We start from the raw sequence: 20,875 nt of genomic DNA, 5'->3' as shown, positions 1-20,875 counted from the left end.
ATATATAGCGTCTGTGACCTAAGACATAAAGAAAGGGATCACTAGTTCAACTTGGATGGCGCGTTGAGAACAAACAATCCAAAGGAAAAAAATATATTATATTAAATATTAATTAATTAATTGATTGATTGATTCTGTAGTGTGAGCAAATCAGAGCGTTACTAATGCCTTTTAAGGCTTTTAACAAAAAATAGTTTATCTGTTAAGACTTGAGAGACTTTGTGACAACTGTGTGGCTAACTTCTGCAATCTGCATGCCATACCAGATCCACACACAGAAAATATATAGTGGTTTGAGGCTTGATTTTCTTCATGCTATTATATAGGTTCAACCTTTAAGATCCACACACAAATACAATTAAGTATATATAATCTTAATGGTAGTTTTAGAATATAAATGTAATTACATTTTAACAGTTTACATTACATGTTATCTAAATTATTTTTTATTAACAATAATGTAAATTCAATTATAATTAATTTTATAATATGAGTACACAAAAAGTACATAAATGTAACTACTTAATAAATACTTTTTAGGTTTTTATTTTAAAAAACTTTAAAAAAATAAGAAGAGTTCATTTTCTCCTCTCTCAACCTTCACTCTTTCTCTTTGTTTGGTTCATTAAGTCATCAACATTACATCTTGAACAAATTTTCTTTTCAAAGTGAAAATCTAAAAATTATTTATAAAAATGTTTAAATTTTATATGTTTCTTGTAAAAAAAATTTTCAATTGATAATCTTAGATGTGGCTTTAGAATATAAATGTAATTACTATCACAAGGACTAGTTTAAATTCGTAAGTATTGTTAAAAAAAAAATTCAAACAACTAATACCACTCTATCAATTCATCTAAGGTTATAAATTAGATTAAGTAGTTAATTCACTTGTTCATTTAAAAAAATATTAAAGAATTTAAATCTTATTTTATATATACAATAATTTATTAACTAATAATAAATTTTTAATTGACTAAATTGAGAGATATTATATATAAAAATTGAATCATCTTATATATAAATAATCTTATATTTTAAATGTATCTTGTTGTAAAGAGTTTTTTCTGATACAAACCATATATGGACAATTCAAAAGTCAGGCTTATTTTATGAGCTTTTATTTTAATTAAGAATAATGAGAGCTAATTGATAATAAAGATTAAATTTTAAATAATATTTTTGTTATAAAAATGTTAATTAATATCATATTATAAAATTATGTTTATTAAAAAGCTTAAATAATTAAATAGAATTTTGAATAATTTTATATCCAATATTCAAATGGTTAATAATTTGTGTTATAATGTTATTTAATATAATAATTATATTGTTGAATCATTTAAAAAAATTGGGTGAGTTTAATTCTCCATAAAAAAAAAAACGGGTAATATTCTCAACCTATGACTAGGTAATCAAATCTCCTTACCAAACAAACACCAAAAAGTTCCTTTTTGAAACCAAATCATGCATCAAGGTCCTTAAGACGAGGTTCTAATAATACAAATTATTATTAATAAACAAGGATTTAATTTGAGGAGCTCTATCTCTCTATTTTATTAGTGGTATATATAGTAGTTAAAGTGTCTTGATGACATGACAAAGATACCACGTAACCCAAAAGAGTGATTAAGATTCTGATTTTGCAAGAAGCTACGACAAAAATAGAAGCTCTTTAGGAATATATTCCGACCCCACATTGCATTAATAACACAACAACAGAATTTAATAACTTTTATAAAGCTTAAAAGTTCCCTACCTTGTTATGTGAATTATAAGTAACTTAATTACGGGATTGACTATAGCTGTATATTTTGTATATCTATCTAAGAGTTGTAGAATTCATCAAGTTGCATTGCATCAATAACCATGCGGGGTGCTACTTGTTTTAGTTGACTTGTTTACTCCTTCACTTCCTAAATTTTTGTAGCAATAAATTTTCTATTTATTTGTTTGTTTTGCAAGATTGCAGGGAGCTGAGTCAAACCCATCATAGGCGTTAACTTTACCTTTGTGCATGTAGATATACATACACCCATAACAATTCTTATAAGAAAAAAAGAAAATTAAAACTAGTAGTATGCTTTTATGCATGTATATTCAAATACAAGTACAAACAAGAGCTCCCGTTATTAGAAGGAAAACTAATTCTAATGTATTGTCTCCATGGTTATGATCGAGAGTTCAATCAGATTAATCAAATACGGACCATTAAATTAATTTGGTTTAGGATAAAAAATAGTTGTGAGAAAATCGGTAAAAATAAAAAAGGTCAAAAAATCAGTAAATCAAAATTAATTTGTTTTTTAATATTTTACTAGTTTATTTAAAATAATAATACATAAAAAATATTTTAAATATATATTATATAAATATATTATTTATTATATCAGATTTAATCTCAGGTAAATATTGATTAAATTTTTGAACCTTTAAACTTATAGTTTTACTATTGATTTAATGATTGGTTTAATTTTTATATCCTTGATTGTCTCACATTTATTTATTAGATAACATTAAAATATTATTTAAATGGTTTAATTTAATACATAAATAATAAAAAAAAATTTATATAATTATTATTCAATCATATTTATAAGTTTATATGATTTTTTAAATAATATATTTTAAAATTAATTATTTTTATTAATCTAATAATACATAATTAATTATTTATATAATTTTTTTTATACTAACAATGCATAAAATTTCACTCGTATCTAATTAGGTTAATAATAATTATTATAATTTAATTAATTGTAAACCTAATAATTAATTTACCTTAATAATAATTAGATAGAGTGAAATTTTTATAATTTGATTAATTTACCTTAATTAATTTTTATAATTTTTTTATACTCGTATCTAATAATAATTTGATTAATTTTTATTGTAATTAAGGTGATACTGTTGATTGTAAACCTAAGTATAAAAAATTGATTAATTTTTTATGATTAATTAAATTTTTTAATGAGGTTTCGATCTCTAGTTTAAAAATATTTAATCATGTTTCTACATAAAAAAATGTAATCAAGTTCCCATATACCACAATGATTTATTATTATAAATTTTTTAATTTAAATGAATAAATAACTACATTGATCTTGCAAATCAGATGATAAAGACCTAAGAGTATATATAATTGTGGATAAACAAATAGCATATTTCTACTTTATTTCATTTAACAACTACTATATTCGTATGAAGATTCACACTATATAATTTTTCTATCCACCTAAAACTTCTCCTGTCATGGAAACCGGATCAAGGTTTAATTTAGAGAAGAAACTATAATCTATTTTGGTTAAACTTCTAAAGGATATCAAATACATACCAAAACAAATCGCTTGGAGCATCTACGTGCAACTCACTTAACACATCTTTTAATTATTATTATTATTATTATATGATAGGTTAAAAATATTTATGTAATACACATATATAGGTCACTGAAGTCTAGTGATGTTATTCTTTATGTTGTCATACTTACATTATTATGCTGAGAGAATTATTATAAAATTATGATTTAATTATTTTATTCGTCTCTCTAATTTTATTGAATTTATAATTAGATTTATATATATATATATATATTAATTAACTTTTTATATTACTTTTAATTTTGTAATAATTAACTCATTTTCATATCAAAAACGTTAGAATTAACGGAATATTTTTTTCAAAAATATGTAGTCAAAGATCTAATTAGGTTTTTGATATAATTACAAAATTAAAAGCAGTATAGAGACCTAATTGAAAAAAAAATTATAAAAATCTAATTATAAATTTAGTAAAATTATAAAGATCAACAGAATAATTAATCTAAAATTATTTATTTTAAAAGTTTAAACAATTAATAAAAATATTATTAAAAATACAACTTTTAATATATCTTCTACTATTAATTTTTAAAAAGAATATTTTTATATATAATATCAGATTTTTTATGATATAAATATCTACCATTCGATTCTTGTTGACTCTAAGAAAAAAAATTTAGTATGAGACTAATAAAAAAATTTATATAAAAAATTTATGTAAATTTAAAAGATACTAAAATTAGTAAAAAAAATTAGAATCGATAAATCTGAAAACAATTTTAACCAAAAAAAAAAAAAGGAAGAAGATGGTTGCCAAGTGAATTTCTTTTGGATACTGCTGTCGAGAAGTATCTAGCGCCAGATTATGTGTCCGAAAATTAACAAAACGTGCAATTCTTTTTTGGTTCTTCTATAATAATTGTAAGTAGGCCTAAGTTCAATATTAATTATTGAAATAGCAGAATTAAACAGTGAGTGAATATTCCACTAATTGCAATTAAGACTGATCCAATGATGCTTAATGATCATTTGACCTTCTATAAAGGTGCAATTATTAGGAGCTTAGGAACTAGGATATCCACTTGGATATGGATATACAAAAAAATTAATTTATTATATCTACATGCACAACTAACGAACAAGGCTTAGGGGTTTGGAAACTAAAGATATTTGTCGGGATTGTGTTGTTTAATATTAGGCAGGGTGAATACCGATCTGGTTCCTAATAAATTTTTTTTGGTTTAGCTAACAATTAATTTTAATTTATAACTTAAGAAAATTTTCATTAAAAATATAAAAATTAAATTTTTAATGTATTTATTTTATATTTATTAAATAAAAATATTTAAAATTTTCTACTAATCATATGTTTATTGTGCGTTCTTAGAATATATATTAGCTAAATCTTAATTTTGTTGAGGATTACCAGCCATTCAAAAAAAAAAAAAAATCTTTTCAGTTCTTGACTTTTAATCTTATGAGATTAATTAATTTTTTTATCAATCTTTTTTTTAATTAATAAAGCATGTTTACATGGTTCATTAATCAACTGATTTATTCCTTATGTGCCAATTAAGAGTCGCATATTTTTTTGTCAGAGACTTAGTTGTATTTTTGGAATAATTGTTAGAATTATTTAAAATTTATTCTCTATTTTTTATAATTTTTTTATTATACATTAATTAAATTTATTATATAAAAACTGCTAAATATTAGTAATTTTTATTTTTCTAGTTATAGAAATTGAATAAAATATATATATTAATAAAAATGAGATTTCTAATTGTTGTTACTAGTCTTATCTATTTATTAAAAATTATTTAAAAAAGTTAAATTTTAATTCTTTAATATTATATCTATGAGGCCTATTACACATACAAGCATTTTTGCCTTACAAGCTATACAAGTTGGTGTCCAAGAAAAAACACGCGCACCACTCCTTTAAAATTGAGCGTCCAACGCACGCGTTCATTATGCCGCATTCTTCCTCTTCTTCCTCAATCAAAATACAAACCGTCAAGATTCGCACTTTTCCTCTTCTTCTTCCTCAATCAAAACGCAAACCGTCAAGATTCAAGCAACATTCGAAACAAAAGACATGTTCCAATTCTTCGCGAAGAGTTGAAGAAATCAATAAGAAAAGATACAAATCTCCATAAAAAATCACTAGAAAAAATGAAGAAACATTATTCAAGGTACTATTTTACTGTTTTTCTAGGTTTTTTTAGATTGTCTCTGTCATGTGCCTCATCTTTAACCAGCAAAACATTAAAAGATTTCAAGAAGAAATATATTGTCTCCCCCATATTTTGGGTGTATTTCTTAAATTCTTTGGGTGTATTTCTGTAATTCTTTGGGTGTATTTCTGTAACCGTTGGGTGTATTTCTGTAATCATTTTGGTATATTTCTGTAATCGTTTGAGTGTATTTCTGAAGTTCCATTATCTTCAAAACAATTTCAAAGCTTGGTTTCAGAAATCATGAAAATTGAAAAAAAAAAACCGAAGTAAGAAGGAGATCCAACAAATTTGGCAAGAAATTCGAAAAAAAAAACGAAATCTTTTAAAAAATAGAAGTTATATATTTGCGCGTTAATTGATTTGAATTGATTTAAAAGTCTGTTAAAGAGATACGTAACATAAGCAGCGCGTTTAATGGGTTTTGCTTTTTTCAAACTTGTAAAGTTTGTAAACGCAAAACACTTCCACGTAGAAATTAATCCTATATGTATCTAGTTAGTTACATAAATACACTTATTTGTTGAATCTATTTTAGATAAAATATTGTGTCATCTTTTTTATTATTTATTATAAAATAAAATATGTATTTTAATATTAATGAGTGTATATGAATTATAATGATTAATTTAAATTGAGTACACCTAAAACTTAACATAATCTTAATATATTACAACTTTTTTTAAATAACAGTAAAAATATTAAAAAAATATTATCTTTCATTTAATTTCTATAAATAAAAAAATAAAGATGTTAATATTTTTCAATTCTTACATGATAAATTTAACCAATTATATATAAAAAAGATAATAAACTAAAGAATAAAAAAATTCTAAATAACCTCGGACAACTACTCTCAGACAACGATGTCTCCAACCAAAAAAATCTATTAATTTTAATTAATATTTAATAAATAAATTATCAATTTAATATCTCACATAAGTATGTTTTATTAATTCAAACAAATATTAATAAAAAAATTAATCAATCTCATAAAAATAAAAAATAAAAATAATATTCTTTTTGTTGAGAATTTTATTGTTTTTTGGAATAATTATTAGGTGGTTTAGAATTTTTCTTTTTATATTACGTAATAATAAAAATGATGAAGGCATGACATGATAAGAGAAGAATATGTATATGGTTAATTATAAAAAAATAATGAATTAAATTAAGGACGTGGGGCTCGATGAATATGCATGTGCTAGAAGTAGAAGAGAGGATCAAGAATAGATATGGAGTTGAGATGGTGAATCTTAGTGGTTATTAAAGACAACGTGACTCAAGGGATCATATGACGATATATGGGCGGCTACTTGGCTCTGTAACACAACTATATCAAGCAAGGTCTACATACCCATATCATGCATCCATTTTTTTTTTTTAATTTATAATGGTCTTGTAGTTGCATTGTGGACTCTCACTTCTTAATCTTAATTTGTTATCTCTTTTTTATTTATTTATGAATTAGAGAGCAATAAATTGAACTTGGTAATCATCTGAGATCTTCTTATTGGACATGACTCCCTTAAGTTAGTTATTGCTTTAGCAGAAATTTATTTACAGTCGACTTCACATGAAATTGATTTTGGATTGCTGATACAGTGTTATTATTTGGTTTGAAAAAAATCAATTTAAGTTAGAACAAACAATTACTTTTACTCTCTTCTTCTTCGTTACGCTCTTGAAATTCATTCTCTTTCAATTTTTTATAACTAATGTGAAAGCTAATTGGTTGATTACCATGAAATTTAATTTAACTGTAAATTTGTAATTGAACATATTTTTACAGCTTAATTTAAAATATGTATTAGAGAAGGAATTTAGCCACTGAAAATTTGAGTCATTGAAAACAAAACAAAGCTCCTCAGAAATACATAAATAGAAACAGAAAAAACAGAGACAAATTGTGCCATTTATAACTTTTTATTCGTATCGTAAACTTAATTTCTTCCTTCCATGTAAATTCTATTTTTTTTCCTATTTCTTTTTCAATTTCTAATTTTTCCTTTTTCATGATTCTTATACAGACAAAAAATGTGAATTATTTTGTTTTTTTAGAATACTTAACTTTACTTTTTTAAACAATTTATATACATATATTTGAGGAAAATTAAATAAATAAAAGTAAAAGATAAATTTAAAGAAAGATTGGTCAAGAAAGATGAAGAAGAAGAACGTACCAAATTCATCATTTAGGGATTTAGAGATAACATACAGAAAGAATTGAAAATTTTTTTAAAGGTGGTTATTTGATCTTATCCAAACCGGTTTTTTTTTAAAACTATTTGTATAAAATAAATCGATTTTTTCAAACCAAATAGTAACACGCGTCAGCCATTCAAAAATAACTTCATGTGAATACTACAATTTAAAAATTTTTTGAGTAGTATATGATAATAATATTTATTTGCCCCCATTAAATTATTGAATTTGACTTCGCAATAATTTTTTACTCAACTTTTAGTACTTAATAGTCTCAATTTAAACAAGACTAGCGTTCTTTCTTAAAAATGAACTCAACAGATTTTTTTTAAATTAGTTATAGTTTTTTCTGTAGCAATTATATTAATCGAATTTTTTTTAACTATGAATATCACTGAGAGTTGGCTTTTGATTATATGAGAAGTGAATTTTTAAATAATTGTTTAGTGATATATATATATATATATATATATAAAGAGACATTTAGATTGTATTGTTAAAAAAAATATTACTCAATTTTTTTAAAAATATGAAACCTAAAAAATAGAATTATAAATTATATATTATTATTTTAGTATTCTAATTTATAAATTATATATTTTGAAGACTAATCATATTTTACGATAACAAAATATAATTATAACAATAATTATGCTATATGTACATAAAAAGTAACTATTTGTATATAGAATACATATTGAAATACAAAATACATATTGAAAATGAATTAAACAATAAATATATTTATACACAAATACATTATGGTTCATAAACAATTTTATAGATAGTTGATTTTTATGTAATATAATATTTTTATTATAAAATTTATTAGAGTTTATTTATCTTGTATTCTAAAGGTACATATTAATATTACAAATTGAGAATATTTTTATTAAAAATATAAAAAATTTAAATTTTTAATGTATTTATTTTGTAGTTATTAAACAAAAAAAATTAAAATCTTTCACTAATACTAAATTTGTTATGTGTTTTTAGGACACATATTAGTTAAATTTAAATTATTATTATATTATATATATTTTGTCTTTATTGTCAAAATTATTTAGATCCGTCACTGAGTCTACATATGAGTTTTCACATATTGCATGTTTAAGACTAAATTCGATGTCAATAATTAAAAAAAATAACTAATATTCTAATCAGATCAACTTTATGTTAGTTTTCTTTCCGGATGTGATAATAAAAACATGGTTATTTGAAAGAAGAAAAAAGTTGTTAAATCAGATACATTTTGGATACGACATTCATTGATACTTATGTCTATTATGTTTGATTGTGTCTTAATAAAACATAAAAAAATTTTCTCTAAACACATTTGAACGCACTTAAATATCATCACGTGTTAACATGTTCAATTTTATTCTTAACATATATTCTTAAAATAAATTTAAAAATAATATATATTATTATTTATTAAAATAAAAAATATTTTAAATATTTTATATAATCAACATAATATATTAAAAATAATTAAAAAATTAATTAATATTTTAATATTAATAAAATATCATTACTATTTTTTTTAAAATACTTCATAATTTATATATATGTGTGTCCCCGTGTCTTATAAGATTTTAAAATTTGTATGTCGGCGTGTTCCGTGTCGTATCGTATTCTATGTTCGTGTCAGTATCCATACATCATAGCATATTAGCTAGCAGCAAACACTTAAATAGAATTAAGATATGTGACAGATTAGTCATTAGGCTGTCATACTTAAAAATAAGGAAAAATTTCACTTCTCTCCCCCGAAAGATGCTAAAATGACGCTTTTCTCCCCCTTTATTTGTAAAATGTATATTTTTCTCTCTTATAACTTTTAAAAAACCTCTTCTTTAATTCATTTACAATTTTTTGTGTTAACTAATATTAAATTTATCCATTTTTTAAGAAAAAATAAATTATTTTTTACAAAAATACCCTTTAACAAAAATTTTATTTTTTATCGTTAAATTTTACTTACCAAAATATCATTTAATTAATTATTAAATTTTTTTTACGATACCTTTCAATAATTTTTTAATTATTAAATTGTGATTTTACCAAAATTTTTGTTAACAATTATTTTTATATTTTACTATTAATTTTTTATATCAATATATATTATTTTAATATTAAACAAAAAAATCTTACCACTGTTAATATGTATAACAATTAATATATATTGGTATAAAAAAATAATCTTACCAATATTTTTTTATTTAATATTAAAATAATTTATATTGATATCAGAAAATTAATAGCAAAATATAACTATAATGGTTAACGAAAATTTTGGTAAAATCACAATTTGATCATTAAAAAATTTATTGAAGAGTATCTTAAAAAAAAAATTAATTATTAAATTTTTTAAAAAAGTATTTTGGTAAAAATATAATTTAATCAATAAAAAATTATTAAAGGGTATTTTGGTAAGTAAAATTCAATGACAAAAAAAATAAAATTTTTATTAAAGGGTATTTTTGTAAAAAAATAATTTATTTTTTCTTGAAAAATAGATAAAATTAACGTTAGTTAACACAAAAAAAATTAAAATAGATTTATTAAGAGGATACTTTTTAAAAATTATAATGAAGAGAAATGTACATTTTATAAATAGATGGGAGGGGAGTGTCATTTTAATATCTCTCAGGAGAGGGGAGTGGAATGGTTTCCGAGTTCTGATGAGCTGAATGGCAACTGAAACTGTGTCCCGAGGTCAAAACGAACACTAGCCTCCGGCCTCTGCCCTTGCTAACTGGTCCAGTCTTAGACTGATGTGACTTAGGGGGTCTGAGGGACAAGTAGTCTCTGGGTACAGGTCCTAAAAGAGACCCACTGTCTAGCCAACCTCCTCGGCTCAGTGAGTTGGCGGGCTGATATAGTCTCTGTTGCCAGTGGAACTAAATCAATCAAGTGTGGGTCAGCATACGACGTCCAGTCAACCTGTTCATAGAACGTAAATTAATGATGACATTCAAATTTCAAATGCAATAGGTATTTAATTAAAATAAATTTGTAATACTTAAATATTTATCACTTACATTCAGCATATTAATCTCATTCAGGGTACGCCTGTAATGCCTAAGCCTGCTCTCGTCTCTGACATTGTCTGGCTGGTATTGAATCCACCTACAATGCCAAACACAATCCCACATTATCTCTCAAGTTCATTAACTAATTAATAAATTAACTAAGGGTTATTACAAGTATTTATAATACCTCTCGACCTGTGGAAATCGACGAATATCAAAGCCATCGGACCGTAGCAGCAAAATATAGTGATAGATCCAAGACAGCAGCAAGCTAACGCACCCACCCAAATTGCGCTGACCATGCTCCGTGGCATGGCACATTTGGCGGTACAGCCATGCCAACACAGTTGAGCTCCACGATAACCAGTCACATGTCTCAAGGTCCTCCAGTAGGGGGAGCCACCTGATATGCACCCGAGAGTCAGATGCATCTGGGAATAGGATACCCCCTATCAGATGCATAATGTACCCTCTCGTGTACTTCAACAGGTGCTCCTCTGTGGCGTCCTTCTCCAGCTCTCTGCATACCATGTTGTGGAACCAGGTGAGCTTCACAATCCACTTGGTCTGTGACTGTCTGTCATCTGCGTTGGGAACAACACCCAGAAGCTGCTGACATAATCCTCAATGGTCCGTTTCTGATGGTGCTGCTCCCAACCACCTATGCATCCACTTACAGGATCACCGTCGATCCTAAGTCCCAGCTGATAGGCCACGTCCTGCAGGTGATAGTCATCTCCCCACATGGTAGATGAAACGTGTGGGACTCAACCCTCCACCTCTCAATCAATGTCGATACAAGTGGCTAGTTATGTTCGAACTCAACCATATAGGCTACATACTCAAATCCGGCTCGTCTAAGATATAGCCTAATCTGCTCCGTCAGCTGTGTCATCAAATTTCTCCTGGTGCGCAAGATCTGAGGCGCCTACCAAACGGAGACAAAAAATTAAAAAAAGGGACGGTGAACACATAAAATAACAAGTTCATTGTTTATTAATTGCAATACAATAAGCAACAGTGAAAAAATTGTACCATTCGATCAAGCTTGCCAGCAATGTGCTCAACCTGATCCAATCTATACATCATCTCCTCGTAGCTCAATAACTACTGCTCCATCTAACCACACTCTAGTAAAATAAAATCACATATACTGAACTCAGTTCCTTTTACGTCAACTAAATTGTTAAAAAATATATTTCTTTCTATAATTGTCAACCTTAGTTCTTACTCAGTTTATAAACTTACTAATTTAAATTTAACCCAATAAGATGACGTCGTCAACTAACATCCTAAACAACCCTAATTAATAACTAATTGAATTCTAAATTTTATTAATCATATTTCTTTCTAATCTAACTTAATTAATTATGCAACTAATTATCTTGTAATTCACAACTTAAACTAACTAAGAATTGACTAACAACTTATATTAATTAATATGTTATAAACAATAAGCAGCAACTATACTTGAAAATAATAACATAAAAAATCTAACTAACATGTAAATAGTTAACAGTAAACAGTAATTTTAACTAACATGTAAACAATAAATTTGTAACTCTAACTAACATACAACCTCTAACTAGTAACTTTAACTAATATGTAAAGAGTAACTCTAACTAACATTATTTACTGACCTGAAACTGAGAATGTCGCGGATAACAAACTTCATGAATGTCAAAAGACAGAAAGAAGGAACAAAGTAAATTTTGAGAAAAGAAAGGAATGAAAAGGACAAATAAAATAGTCCCACCAGCATTTTATAGTGTGCCGAACTCAACATATAATTTGTTGGGAGTGCGGCAAACTTTATATAAGTTATAGAGTTCGTCAGGGTACGGCGAACTCTATAATTTATGGCCAATTTTATGGTGCCTATGAGTTTTTACCTAAACTTTACCTAATTTTTTGTAGTAAGTTTTGATTTTTTAAAAATTATTTATTCTTATATCTTTTAAATTAAATAATAATTCTTAATCCTCTTTAATAAATAGCAACTACTTTTTAGACACCATAGCATTTACCATAATTTATATATATAGTTTGTTGGGAGTACAGCAAACTTGTCCTAATTATAAAAAAAAATATTTTAAAAAATAAAAATAAAATATTTTATTTTAAAAATTAATTAATTTTTTATTTTATATTAGAAAAAAAATCCTGAAGCTTTCGGTTATAACCTCCGTATATATGCAGATGACAACAGCATCAACTGGATCTAGCTAGGGACCAAAAATAATAAGCCCTATATATAGCTAGGTTTTGACTTTTAATTTGCTCAATATGTTGGTTCTAAAAGTTACAATGCAAAGTATGTTCAATTTGTTTAAATTAAAGTTCCTGCTTCATTTGCTGTCTCTTACTTGTTAATTAGTTATAAATTAAGGGTGAGAACTAAATTCTCCCGTCAGTTGAAACTGTTATTAAATAAGAATTATATAGCATGGAGTATTTGACTTAAGATTTTGGATTAAGATGTGATATCGTCTGATTCGCTGTTATGATTATCTAATTACTTATTTAAAAAAAATTATTTTTTATTCTTTAAATAAGTTTTTTAAAATTTAAATTTATAGAAAGAAACACACAAATAATTATATCCTTAATATGTCTTTTTAAATAAAAATTTTTTTATATTTATTTAAATTTTTATATAGATCTTCTTTTTATCTTTTTATCTGTCTTGTGTTATTATTTTTTTTAGAAATAACTAATATCAAACTCTAAATATTTCAATTATAAAAATTCTGATATTATATTACAATAGATCTATAAGTATACAAATTTTTTAAGTCAAAAGTTTTTTCAATACTAATAAATTAAGTTATATAGTGTTTTGTGGTTTATCAACTATTTAAATAAAGAGAGACTCTTAAAAATCAGTATTTTTTAGTATTTTTAGTCATTATTAATTAATACAAATATTAAATTATTTAAAAAAAATAAATTTTATTAATTTATGTATCTAAGTTTTAAAAAATATAAATATAAACTGTATTAATATATGTTAATAAAATTCTGATAAATATAAATATAAATTATATATTTTTTATATATAAAATATCTATAAATATAAATATAAATTATTATTGATAAATATTAATAAAAATAACAAAAATACTTTGACTCTTTTAAAAGATTTACACGTTGCCAATTCCATGATACTTGTGAAAGATCAAGTTAGCTCGATAAAATTATAAGCCCAATCTTTAATTAGTATCAAGTTAGTTTAACATTTTATGGTCATCATCATTGTTCTTGTTGTTGTTATTTCATTGGTTAAAATCTCAAGATTTATTTTTCGCTAGTAATTATTACATATAAATGTTGGTTAGTAAACTCTCTTTGCCAAGATTTACTTTATCGATAAGGCTGGAAATGAGTTAAGTCAATTCATAAGTAAACTTGAGTTCGATTTATTAATAATTTGATAAGTTAAATTCTTGAGTTGGTAAGTCGAACTTAAACTTAGATTTGAGTTTATAAATTAAATGAGTCAACTTGAGTTTGAATAAATTCAGTTCATTAGCTCGTAAACTAGTTCGATTATATATATACTATTAAAAGTAAAGGTTAAATGTATATAAAATATGCATATTAATATATAGTTTAATATATATAATAAATAGTAATATATAATTTTATATATATATTAATTTTTTTAATTGTTTAAAATTTTATAGTCATTTTTTATATATAATTTTGATGTAAAACATACATAAAAAATTTATGATAGATAGATAGGCAATGTATTAAATTTAGGTTTAATTACTCTGTTAGTCCCTATAGTTTTGCGAATTTTTCAATTAGGTCCCTACACTTTTTTTCCTTTTAATTGAGTCCCTGCACCTATTTTTTTTTTCAATTAGGTCCCTACTGACAGAAAACGTTACAAAAACGTTAAAAATGTGTGATTTGACCATTATGACCCTCACTTAAAGAAATCCAAGAACTCAAGGTTTGAACACCTTTCACATATCAAACTAAGGCCTTTAGCTGATAATTTAGAGAACATAATCTCCAGAGACTCTAGATGAGGCATAGAATTCGCAATGGCGGCAGCTTCTGATTCTCCATCTTGTGGACAAGCATTTAGATACTCATTCGGAACGATCCCAATGTGCTGAGAGGGATCAAGCCAATTCATGAGATTCCTCTTGAGAACCTTAAGATTGGGGCAATTTTTTCCAACCAATGCCAATGAAACATGGGATATTTCATAACAGTAGCTGACATCAAGCTCCCTAAGCTTTGGACACCTCAAAGCTATTCTAGAGATAGAGTCATCAGTAACATGAGGACAGCTCCTGATCGACAACACCTCAAGATTTGAGCAACTGAAATGCAGTTCAATCATATTCAAAGTAGGCAAGCAGCAAGAACCAAGGTAAAGCTTCACATGTTGAACTAGAAACTTGAAACCACCATATAAGAAACTATTGAAAATAGTAAATTATAGCATGCCCAATTTCAAGTTTCCAACAATCAAATCATAAATCCACACGGAACAATTAAAAGCACAAAAATTTGAACCTCCAAATACAAAATAATGAGAAAGAGAAAAAGGGGGTGAAAAACAGAAGTATGCATACGGTTACCATTATCCATGACTCTCCAAACGAAAAAAAAATTGAAGGAAATGGGAATCCAAATTGAGAGGCAAGTTCGCACCTTTCGGCGACCAAAGCGAGAGAGCGATCGGAGCAGTGACGAACGCGGATCTCGATGAGAGATCCATGGCTCCATCGGACGATGGAAGAAAGCATGGAATCGATCTTACGCTCAAAATCAGGGGCCCACCAGGTGAGAAGCTCGGGGGGAGGGTCGAATTGGGGGTCGAGGTTGAAGATGGTGTGAAGAGAAGGGTCCTTGAAGGCGCGGAGCCATGACTTGCAGACAAGCATGGTGCCTCGCCATCGGTCCTGGATGGTGAGTCGGGAGAAGATGTTGGTGAGGCACTCGTGAGTCAACTCGGCCCAGTCTGGTCCTCCTGACTCGCTGCTTTGTTCTTTTGCAGTGAATGTGAACAGGTTTCTTCTCTAAGTTTGGGAGAAGAGAGAGAACGAACAATTGCTAAGTGTGGGAGGATAAAATGGTAAATGTGAGTAAAAGAGAATTAGGGATTTCACAGAAAGTTATAGAATCTTTAAATTAGGAACGGAATATTCCATTAAATTTAACTGTTTGGTCACGGTAGGGACCTAATTGAAAAAAAAAATAGGTGCAGGGATCCAATTAAAAGAAAAAAAAGTGTAGGGACCTAATTGAAAAATTCGTAAAACTATAGGGACCAACAGAGTAATTAAACCTTAAATTTATTTTTTAATATATATGAGTTATAATTTATTGATATAGGATTATGGATTATCTTTCTATTATTTGAGCCAGTTCGTGAGTTCGAGCCAACTCGTGAGCTTTCGTTGAGTCGAGCTTGAGCTTACGAAATAGGCTCGATTGTTAATGAACCGAGACGTGAGCCAAGCTTAATTTTTGTGAGCCGAACTTGAACTTGGTCTAGCTCAGCTGAGCTCAACTCATTTCCAGCCTTATTTACGGTCCCTACAAGACGGATTGCTTTTTGAAATTGTTTTTAAAAAATTTTATGAATTAAATTGATTCTTTAAAAATTATAAATTATTATTTTTGTTTTTCTATCATTTTATTAATAATTTTCATCAACAATTAATAATATAAAATGTTAATTAACAGCATACATAATATTTAGTATATTCAATTAAACATTGCTTAAATATATTAATTTAGTCATTTTTTTAAATTACATAAACTTAATCCCAATATAACCTAACGACTAAATTAATAAATTTTCGTAAAAATATTTATTCAGTATTCAGTTGAACATGTTAAGTATAATGTATGTTATCAATTAACATTTTACATCATCAATTATTGATAGAAATTATTAATAGAGTGACAAAAAGATAAAAATAATTAATTTATAATCTTTAAAAAATTAACTTAATTAATAAAATCTTTTAAAAATAAATTTAAATAACAATTTATCTTTTAGTGACTAATTTGACGTCTTAACCTTTTACTTTACTATCTTGTATATAATCTTGGTTGGATTCCAACCGAGACAACATATGCAGTGAGACCTAGCATGATATAGAAGAAGGAAAAGTTTTTTCTAAAAATCACTCAATTTTCACTATAAAAAATATAATGAGTACCGTCGAATTTACCGTTGAATTTAGTAACGAGTATTATTAGCAAATTCAACAACGGTTTTTGCGTCGGATACGAGCAAATAAATTTCATTCCCAAAGCTGATTACTGTCAATTTTTTTTTTTGCTACTAAATCTAACAGTATTCAGTAGTGCAAAATCTTATTTTACTAGCACCAAATTTATCAACGGATTTTACGTCGGTATAACGATTTAGTGAAATGTAACGTTTATGCACTTTTCTAGTAGAAATTTATCGGGGTAAAATTTAAATGTGAAACTCTTCTCCCTCACTTTTGCGAAGACTCTCTTTCTCTCTCTTCCCCTTCCCCTTCCACGCACCTCTCCTCCATTGAAGATGCACGTTGTCATTGTCGTTGTCGTCTCTTGTCATCGTCACACTTTCACCATCTTATAGCCATTATCAGAGGTCATTTTAGTATATTTTTTTATTTTTTTATATTTTTTGTGAGTTTAAAATTTTGTTAGATATTTTATTAAATTATTGATTAAATTATTATAATAAAATTTGTGATTAAGATTTGTTATATTAATTTAATGTGCATACATGATATAGCAATAAATTATAATAAGTGACAAATCCTTAAATAAAATTTCGATTTGTGATGAAGTCTTTAAACGGTAAGATTAGAGAATACCATGGCAATTAAAAAAAAAGTAGATTTGAGACAATTTTCATATATTGTAGACTTAATTGTATTTGGTATTTTGGTTAACTATATAATATATTAGTGCTAAACCACACCTGACATACCTCTATCAAGTAGTTTTTTGGGGAAGGGGGGAGGATTGAATACAATCATTAAATTCCTAATCCTACACTGGAATATTATTGGGGTCTCTAATTAAGTAAAAGTACCCTAGCTAGCTAGTGTTAGTTTCAATAAGAACAATCTTATGTTTAATTATTACTTTATTAGCTTAATTAATTAATCACAAACTGACATGTGAAGTAAACATGCATGCAATGTTAACTAAATTAAAGTTTACGAAAGAATCTAATTATATTTTGCTTGAAATAAAGTATACTGAGGATAAGTGCTAATACTACACTATACATACTAGTACATGTATGGAACCGGAAAAGGGGTTGAAAATTAAGAATTAATTAAACTGCAAGATAATAAAATGGTTGTCCAATAAATTAATTTAAATTGATTGAGTAACTATTTTATTCGTCTATTTAAATAAATGTTAAAAATTTAAATTTTATCTTAGACATATATTAATTTATTAACTAATAACAGATTCTTAAATAAAATTTAAATTTAAATTTAAAATAAATTAATTTTAAATCGGTCAAATTGAAAAGTACGTAAAAAAAATTGTCCAATAAAACTAATACCTGGCAAAGGAATTTGTAATGATTTGTATCCCAATTAAATGGCACGAAAATCTTCTCAGAAGATATAGCGCCAATGATTGCATGCCACGTGGGAATTTTTGTTCTAATCATGCTAGGATTATGTCTGAGAGAGATTACTATAGAATATTGAGTTGGTCAGACGTTGGTCAAATACTACCTCTACAATATATTAATTGAATTAAGCATATTCGTAGTGGGCATTTTAATAATATCTTAATGCAAGTTTAAAAGACAAATATATGCTATTGATCTAGTCAGATTCAGTTATTTTTTATTGGTTAAACTATTTCATTAGTTTCTTTTTTTTTAATTTTTAATTAAATAATTTTAATAATAAACGTTAAAAAGTATAGGACCTTAATTATAGATTTAATATAACTATAAAGGTTAATAGAATATTTTTTTAATTTTATTTTTGTTGTCTTTTAAATTATTTGCAAGTTTCTTCCTTTTTTGTTTCAACAAACTTAGCTTATTTCCTTCATTTTTATTTGCTTGGTTTATAACATTTTATTTGTACTCTATTAGACACACATTCACTTACAATGGAAATCATTAATTAAATAACTAGAGATATAATTATTTAAGTATTTTTTATTATCAATTTAATTTTTTTTTAAAAATAATTTTATAATATAATATCAAAATTTTTATGACAAAAAAATTTTCAATTCTTATTAAATTCCAACAAAAAAAACATAAGACAAATAAAAAAAAAAGAAAAACTATGCACATTTTACATAAAATTCAAAGATAAAATTTTTGTGTAAGAAAATGTTAGAGATATAACTATTTGAATTTAGCTAATATGTGCTTTAAGGACACATAATAAATTTATTACTAGTAAAAAATTTTAAATATTTTTATTTAATGAATATAAAACAAATACATTAAAAATTTAAATCATATGATAAGTTTATCACTAATAAAAAATTTTAGATATTTTCTTTTAATGAATATAAAATAAATACATTGAAAACTTAAATTTTTTATATTTTTAATAAAAAACATTTTTATAGATAAACCCTAATTATTTATATGGCTTCTTCTATCTGCTCAAATTTTAAGAAGAAGTAATTTTATAATATAATGATACTTACTTTCGTTGGGTCACTATGAAAATTTTTTAAAGAAAAACTGAGAGAATACTTTTTTTTATGTGGATCTAATTCATTACAATCCTCACATTTATAATTTAAAAAGTCTTGACATTATATCCAACTCAAAACTTTAAAATATTAAATTAATAAATTTCTCATCTTATAAACTATTCACTACTTTTTTTTTTATATGAGCCTAATTTATTACAATACTCATACTTATAACTTTAACAACTTTTTTGTTTAAAAAAATATAAAAAATAATTTTTATTTTAAATGATTAATAGACCTAAAATACAATCTATTATTTATGTTATTTGCATTTTTTATTATTCACCTAGAGAGATTATTCTCGTTTAATTACTTTACTCATCTTTTCATTTTAGAAGATGGAAATCCAACCATGCAAATATTTATATCCTAAGGCAAGTAATTTCTACTATCTAATATAATATAATAACTTCTATATGTTTTGTAAACATTTATAAGAGTCCACTCTGCTTTATTTTATTAAACGTTTATATATATAACATCAATTTTATATTTGGATATTATTTAAAATAATATTAGAAGGTTAATAAAATTTATTATTTTTATTTATTAGTTAATTAATAATATTTAAAAATATTAATAAAAAATATATTATTAAACTGATAAACTAAAAATATTGAGCTAATTATTAAAAGTATTGGCAAATATATTATTTGCTATTCAAATGCAGGCATAAAACTACAAAATTCTTTTGGTAATTCAATGTATAGCAATTAACTTACACGTTTTCGTGAACAAGTTCAATATGCCAGCGCCAATTGTCTCTGGGATTTATATGACAATTTCTGTTCTTGATTGTATTAATGTTTATTTGTTAATTAGATGCAATTATTGGAAAAGCTAAGCAACATGTGTGGCCAAACCCTGTCCACTCATGCGGCCTCTAACCTTATTAGTAATAATACATACTTGTTTAATATTAATATCGTCACACCTTATACTTCCCTAAAATGAGGATTTATATATTTGGATACACTTTCATGTATTTCAATGATCTGATTTACATATATAAATACTAAGAAACTTTGCATATATATATATATATATATATATATATATATATATATATATATATATATATATATATATGATTAAGAAACAATATAATCTGATAGATTGTACCTATCTCCTTATTAATTTATTAAACTTTTTTTAAAAATAGTGTCATAATATAGTATCAAAATTTTTATTAATTAAAAATTAAAAAAAATAATTTTTTTAATAAAAAAATAATAACAAATTAATATATATATATATATATATATATATGTATATGTAAAAATTTATGCAAACCTCCAAAAAAAATACCATTGCGTAATAAAATATTTTAAAGATATAATTATTTATATAT

General features: G+C 25.2%; 1 protein-coding gene across 1 annotated transcript; it reads right to left on the bottom strand.

Moving 5' to 3' along the window:
- Positions 1-14,731: 14,731 nt before the first annotated feature.
- On the bottom strand, positions 14,732-17,358 carry LOC130981259 (F-box protein SKIP1-like). The gene is made up of 3 exons (XM_057904862.1): positions 17,329-17,358; positions 15,472-15,839; positions 14,732-15,137 (listed from the first exon to the last, which is right to left on the bottom strand). The coding sequence occupies exons 1-3, from the start codon at positions 17,356-17,358 to the stop codon at positions 14,732-14,734; spliced, it is 804 nt and encodes a 267-aa protein (XP_057760845.1).
- Between the last annotated feature and the right edge of the window lie 3,517 nt (positions 17,359-20,875).

The sequence above is a fragment of the Arachis stenosperma genome, chromosome 5, assembly GCF_014773155.1.
Source record: "Arachis stenosperma cultivar V10309 chromosome 5, arast.V10309.gnm1.PFL2, whole genome shotgun sequence".
Lineage (NCBI taxonomy): Eukaryota > Viridiplantae > Streptophyta > Magnoliopsida > Fabales > Fabaceae > Arachis > Arachis stenosperma.
Note: the sequence above shows the minus strand (reverse complement) of the source record. Positions and strands in the feature narration are given on the sequence as shown.

What these genes read in the sequence shown, in the direction of transcription:
- LOC130981259 (XM_057904862.1), bottom strand. Translation starts at nt 17,358, where the DNA reads ATGACAACGTGCATCTTCAATGGAGGAGAG. An exon ending in GCATCTTCAATGGAGGAGAG is followed by an intron (nt 15,840 to 17,328) that starts GTGCGTGGAAGG and finishes TCCCAAACTTAG; the next exon opens with AGAAGAAACCTGTTCACATT. An exon ending in CTCGCTTTGGTCGCCGAAAG is followed by an intron (nt 15,138 to 15,471) that starts GTGCGAACTTGC and finishes ACTGCATTTCAG; the next exon opens with TTGCTCAAATCTTGAGGTGT.